General features: G+C 36.8%; 1 protein-coding gene across 1 annotated transcript; it reads right to left on the bottom strand.

Moving 5' to 3' along the window:
* Window positions 1–1,518: 1,518 nt before the first annotated feature.
* LOC103441568 (uncharacterized) lies at window positions 1,519–5,500 on the bottom strand. The gene is made up of 5 exons (XM_008380251.4): window positions 5,459–5,500; window positions 5,191–5,370; window positions 4,223–4,341; window positions 3,011–3,499; window positions 1,519–2,063 (listed from the first exon to the last, which is right to left on the bottom strand). Exons 1-5 carry the CDS (start codon window positions 5,498–5,500, stop codon window positions 1,661–1,663), a joined length of 1,233 nt encoding a protein of 410 aa, XP_008378473.2. The 3' UTR covers window positions 1,519–1,660.
* Between the last annotated feature and the right edge of the window lie 1,112 nt (window positions 5,501–6,612).

Raw genomic sequence — 6,612 nt, 5'->3', positions numbered from 1 at the left:
AAATATTGTTAGATAAAATAGACCACAACATCGGTTACTTCATAAAGAAAAAAAAAACAATGATTTATAATTGAGAACAAACAAAGTATATGATGTGTGCTACTTATGTAGACATGTCCTATAGAAAGAGCCTTGGAATAACAGAAAAGAGTGCTCTCTCTAACTACCATTCATGTTTAAATTGTCATCCAAAGGATAAACAAGTTTTGAGTAAACTAAGAGATGGTGGAATACTTACCCAGGAAATCCATTACGAGGCGGCCGTCGGAGAATCATCTAGCCGGCCTACGGAAAAAAAGTCTCGCCGTAAGGAGTGTGCCAATTCACCATGAATTAGAGTCTCCAAAGTTAAAGATTGCTGGAAACTCAGCCTTCCAAAGCCAAGGCAGTAAAATTGGTGATATATATGATTGACAAAAGCATGCAAGAGCAAAATAATACCAGAAACATTTTTGCATATGACAAGTAAATTCAAGAGGGCACTACTGTTTGTTTTATAGTGCAAGGAGAATTTTACTTAACGGATAGTATTTGTCACTGTCGTTATATTGACTTTACGATCTAGCCCAATAATTTATTAACACGTGTTTTATTAATTTATAAAATAATAGACATGATAAATTTAAATTTTTTATGGGCTTTAATAAATAAAGAACCTGTCACATCTTTTTATTGGACCACATCAGAAAGCCACTACTCAAATTTTGCATTTGTAGAAGAATGTTGTTTGGCTCCTTCAAATTAAGGAGACATTCCTCCTTACAAATTACATACTCGCATAAATAACTTATTAAAAGTATTAAAGAAAAAGTTTATTCACACTAAATTGTTATTTATTTTTTATTTTTAGTACAATGATATATTTTATGCTAAGGGGAGGAAGAGTTCAGCTAACCACACAATGGGCAACCTAATTGGTATCGAATGATTCGAACTTAAAGCTTCTTACTTACAAGCGAAGAAGAAAACCAACAGACAGTAGTACTAAGTGACCGTAATAAATGTTATTGATTTGTGAATTCTTGCCTCTCTTTTGTAGAAATGCATTTTCGAAGGTACAAATAGACAATTTGAATATTTCCGTCAAAATTTTGTAAGCCGACCAATTGATGGACATTTCAATATTTTTGTCCGTGACTTGCATAGTCCAAACCTAAGAAGAAGAAAAACACAGCATTGATTTTCAAAGGTAAGATAATGCGTATCTTGATTCTTAACACCCATGCCCTGAATCTTCCGATATCAAATAACTAAAATCTTTGGATGCCATTTTGTTCTATGTAGATTTGTATAATGTATTATTGTTTAGTTTGTTTTCTATGAATACAAGAAATGACAGATAGGAGAATTCTCGAGTAAATTTGCCCTAGGCAGCTCTCTCAGGTCTAACCCTAGCGTGAGAGAGCTGCCAAAGTACCCCCACAAAAACTCACCCGAAAAAATGACGGAAAAGAGTAATGAGTAGTTCATTATATAACTCCAACAAATTGAAGAAACTAGCAATGCTATGTTCTAAGCTTCTAACAAATTTTCCTCAATCATTCAAAGCACTTCAAAAATTCCACACCACAATTCCTTCAATGCTGATCAAACTTTTATATACAAGTAACATTCTAATAAAAGGGGTAAAACACAAAAACGATACAATCCGTACAGAGTTTCATTCCAAAATTGAAGTGCCAAATTCTTCAGAATTTGAAGGCTGCAAAGCGCAAATTCTAACATCAAATTTTCTGCATTTAGTAACTTCATGACCTGCGGATGAATCTGATTCATCTAACACAAGCGGGCAAGACGATGAAGTGTACTCATCATAAGCATTTCCTATATGGTTACCACACTTGCGACAAAGAAGTTTAGTCCTTCGGCTGAACAAACCCCAAGAACGCTTAGAGAAATGGGGTTTACATTTAAATTCATCAACCTGAGTAAATCTGCTCTCATCGATGTTAAAGAATGATATGATCCCTCGCTTTATAGATTTTCCATACTTATTAGAGCCAATCGTAGTAGTGTTCCGGTTGCTGGAACATAGGTTTAGCTCATACCCACAGGAACCACAGCTGCATGAAAAACCAACTTTCATGTTAAATGTTCTGTAAATTGGCCTGATATTAAGAACTTAAGGACAAGTAAATTGAAATGACTCGGAGTTTTGAATATTTATGCTCCTTTCACAATAAAAACTAAATTTTCCTTATACTCTTAGCACTTCTTACGAACAAGGTCTTAGAAATTTGGAAGTCCGCTATGGTTTGAAGTAGGCTGAGGTAATTGTTCTACCGCTAATCCACTGTGACAATACTTCAACTAGTGTTACTAAATGATAAACGTGGGTCAGTAATTTTAGCAGTGCTATGTTAATTTCCTACACTCCTCCCGCGAATGTAGATAAAATTATAGAATATTCAGTTCGGAGTGTCGAGGCTTGAAGAGAAATGCGAAAATAGGTACCCTTTCTATACCACTCTTTCGGCAATATTCTTGCTCACCACTTACGCATCACCATTATATTGATTATCATTCCGATGAGTTTAAATTTTGAGATTTCTGTAATGCATAGATTAAATCACGCTCATCTAATAACAATCGGTCATCCGTCGTGAGTGAGCAAAAATGCACTCCACTGTTTCCTATAAGATACAAAACTAAACAATTGCAATCTCAAGGAACTGAAATTGAAATATCAAAAGCTGCAAGAATGATCCAAGAACTGAAATTTAACACCATTTTTGGCAGTTTTGTCGAGGACCCTTTTCACAGATCTCAAAAAATATTTCCTTATTTGTTTAATCCAAAGAATTTCTGTTGCCAATCAATTTAAACACAAAACAAATCCTGCCAATTCTTTCAATTTTTCACTCCTTCTCCATTAATTAATTAAAATATAATCAACAATTAAATCCACCCAGATAGCAAAGATTCAAATTTTATTTCGATCTATCAAATAAAAATAAAAATTCTAATTTATGAAAAATAAAAAGACTGATCTTAGAGAGAGAGATGGGACCTGTAATTGACATCGGCGCGAGAAGAAGAAGAGAAGGAAGGATGGTAAGCTCCGTTGAGGTAACTGCCTCTGAAAAGATTCGATTTCTCCATCGGAGACGCTGGAAACAACGGCTGAGACGGTGGCCGTGACGGTGGCGGAGACTTTTCTGAAAATTCGACTGTTTTGATATTACAGTTGTGGGCAGAGGAAAGACAGATGTGGATAAGTTGGATGGCGAAGAGCGTGTCCCGCCTGATTCGGGGGAGTTTAACCGCCAACAGTGGCAGTTGGAGCTGGGATTTCGACCGGATACGACGCCGTATCAGAAACCAGATAGTGGCCGTGTCCGGAAAGAAGAAAGCCGAGATGAATGAATTGCAGAGTAAACAGACACTGCGGCGTCTTCGATCTCTCTCTCTGTGAATAGATTTCTCTGTGCTGACGTGGACATTAACGTCGACGGACTTGGATTCTCTGCCCTCCCAATTCGGTGCCCTCCCGGCCTTTCTGTTTGTGTGGTCACAGTTAAGTCACGTCAATATTTTATATTACTATTATTTTTTTGTCTTATTATTTTTATAAAAAACAATATAAAATGTTAGCATGGATTAACCGTGACCATACAAAACAGGAGGGTACAGGAAGGGCACCGAAATGGGAGGGCAGAGAATCCATGTCCAACGGCGACAAGGCATTTGTAGTTTATGGATTAATAATTTTTTGAATTTAAAATGGGAATAATATTGTTATTTTCTTTAATAATATTGTTATTGTTCTGTCCTATATTTAACTGACAGTGAGAGCGGGCCGGCGACACAGAGAAAATATTGAGAGAGAGATGTGTTTGTAGTGTTGTGTAGAGAATGTGTTATTTCTCCTACGCAATGCCTTTATTTATAGTAATAAGGTAGGGAATAAATTCTTTTCTTCCAAGGAATACAAGTCCTAATAGGGAAGAATAATTAGAATCAAATAGAATCTAGGATTTACACAATCATACTTAAATAAGAAGTTTATAACACTCTCCCTTGAGTGTGTAAATACTCAAGTGGATTTGGCATCATGTAGGGTTGAGGAAGTCAACTCATACATGCTTAGTTCTATCATGTTGCACCGGATTATGAGCAATATCGCTAGCAGCTTTATTATCACAAGACAACTTTATCGGTTGACTATGTTTGACGCCCAAATCTTGTAATAGTAGTTTAAGATATAAAATCTCAAAAATACGAAAGGTCATACTTCTGTATTCCACTTCTGCACTCGACCTTGCTACTACACCCTGCTACTTGCTTCTCCAAGTAACCAAATTTCCACCAATAAAGGTGAAGTAACCTGATATTGAGGGCCTATCATTACTAAAATCGGCCCAGTCAGCATTCATATAACCTTCAATTCTAAAATGATCATTCTTCTTAAATAAAATCCCTTTCCCTGGACTTTTTTTTCAAATAACTCAATATTCTCATAACTGCATTCATGTGTTGTTTTCTTGGATTATGCGTGTATTGACTGATGACACTCATGGCATAAGCAAAGTCTGGTCTAGTATGTGCCAAATACATTAATCTTCCCACTAACCATTAGTACCTCCTTTTATCGACTGGTGCTTAGTTTAGATCAATATTCAACTTCATTCCTTTTGCTAAGGGAGTAGTCACAACAGGAATATTCCTGACTTATTCCTCGATACCTTAATCTCGAGAAAATATTTCAGAGGCCTAAGATCCTTTATCTCAAATTTTGTAGATAAATATTTATGCAAGGCTACACGCTCATCCAGCTCATTACCAATAACTATCATGTCATCCATATATACAATGAGTGTTGTAAGCTTTCCGTTTTGACATTTCAAGAACATGTGATCACAGTTACTCTGCTTATATCCAAATGCTCTCATAGACTTGGTAAATCTCCCGGACCACGCTCTTGGGGACTGCTTCAAACTATACAATGTTTTTTAGCCTGCACACCTTTTGTCTATGTATATATGGAATGTTACTCCCTGGTGAGAGTTTCATGTAAATCTCTTCTGTCAAATCTCCATGCAAGAGGGCATTCTTCATATCGAACTGTTCTAATGACCAATTAAGATTTGCCGCCAAGGACAACAAAACACGGACTGTATTGATCTTAGCCACAGAGGTAAATGTATATGTATAGTCAATTCCATATTTTTAAGTGTATCCTTTTGGTACCAGTCCTTCCTTGAAGCGATCCACTGTCCCATCATCTTTGTACTTCACCGTATAGACCCATTTGCATCCCACAGGTTTCTTGTCAACTGGCAAGTCTTTGATCTCCAAGGTAGCACTCTTATTCAAATATTTCAACTCTTTATTCATTGTTGCTTGCCAACGTGGATCAGCTAAAGCCTCCTGCACACTTTTAGGAATAGACATAATAGATAATTGAACTTGATGCCTAGTTTTGCATTTTTGGTCAGCTTCATACGTTTAGGAATACCTCGGTTGACACGGTCAAGGAGACAAAGTAGTGGTGGTGCATCCGGGATCAAAGATGATTGACTATGGTTATTGGGACTCAAGTGTGGTGAGATCGACTCTGAGGTAGCTGGCGACACATGGTTGTCTGGTGGTGGGGAAACTGACAGTGAGTTATCTAGCGATGTCAACTCGTCCCTTTCAAGGTTTTCAACATTGTTTCCATATGAATGATCACCACTTGTCTCCAAGACATTACCACTTAGTTCCAATTCATTCACATCATTTTTTTCGTGTCAATGATGACCACTTATTTCCAAGACATCACCACTTAAATCCAAATCATGCACACTATTTGTATTTGGAATAGTATAATCAAGAGTTTGAACTTCTATCTAATTCTCCCCCTGAAGTGAAGACTTGGGATTGGCAAAACATATCATTCTCTTGAAATGCAACATTCATAGTGACAAACAACTTTTTCTTCAGATGGTGATAACAAATATACCCCTTTTTATTTCAGGCATACCCCATAAACACACACCGTAAGGCTCGCGCTTCTAGTTTATTTCTTTGCTATTTATATAGATAAACGAAGACCACACAGCCAAACACATGAAGTGGAAGATTGGGAACTGCATGAGCATCAACATATGAGGAAAGAACCTATAGCGTTGTCTGAAAATCGACTAATTATGATGGAACATGATTAACGAGATACGCAGCTAAGGTGAGAGCTTCTCCCCAAAAGGATAGCGGGAGACATGCCTTAGGCAAAAAAGCACGAACAACCTCTAGAAGCTGACGGTTCTTGCATTCAACAATCCCATTTTGTTGTTGAGTGTATGAACATGCAATCCGATGAAAAAATACCATAATGATCAAGAAAGGCACGAAGTTTAGAGTTTAGATATTCGCCGCCAATGTGACTCATGATAACCTGTATTTGTGACTTATGTTGTACTTGTACCATTTTGTAAAACCACTAAAACAAAAAAGTAACTTCACTTTTAGACTTCATCAAACAAACCGAAGTCATAAGTGTGCAATCATCAATAAAAGTAACAAACGAATGAGCACCACCAAGTGTAGCAGTTTTAGATGGTCCCCAAACATCAGAATAAATCATCATAATAGGAGTGAACTTTTATTCAAACTAGGCGGAAACGAAGTATG

This window comes from Malus domestica, chromosome 08 (assembly GCF_042453785.1).
Source record: "Malus domestica chromosome 08, GDT2T_hap1".
NCBI classification, from domain to species: Eukaryota; Viridiplantae; Streptophyta; class Magnoliopsida; order Rosales; family Rosaceae; genus Malus; species Malus domestica.
The sequence above is the reverse complement of the archived record's forward strand: the minus strand, read 5'-3'. Positions and strand labels throughout refer to the sequence as shown.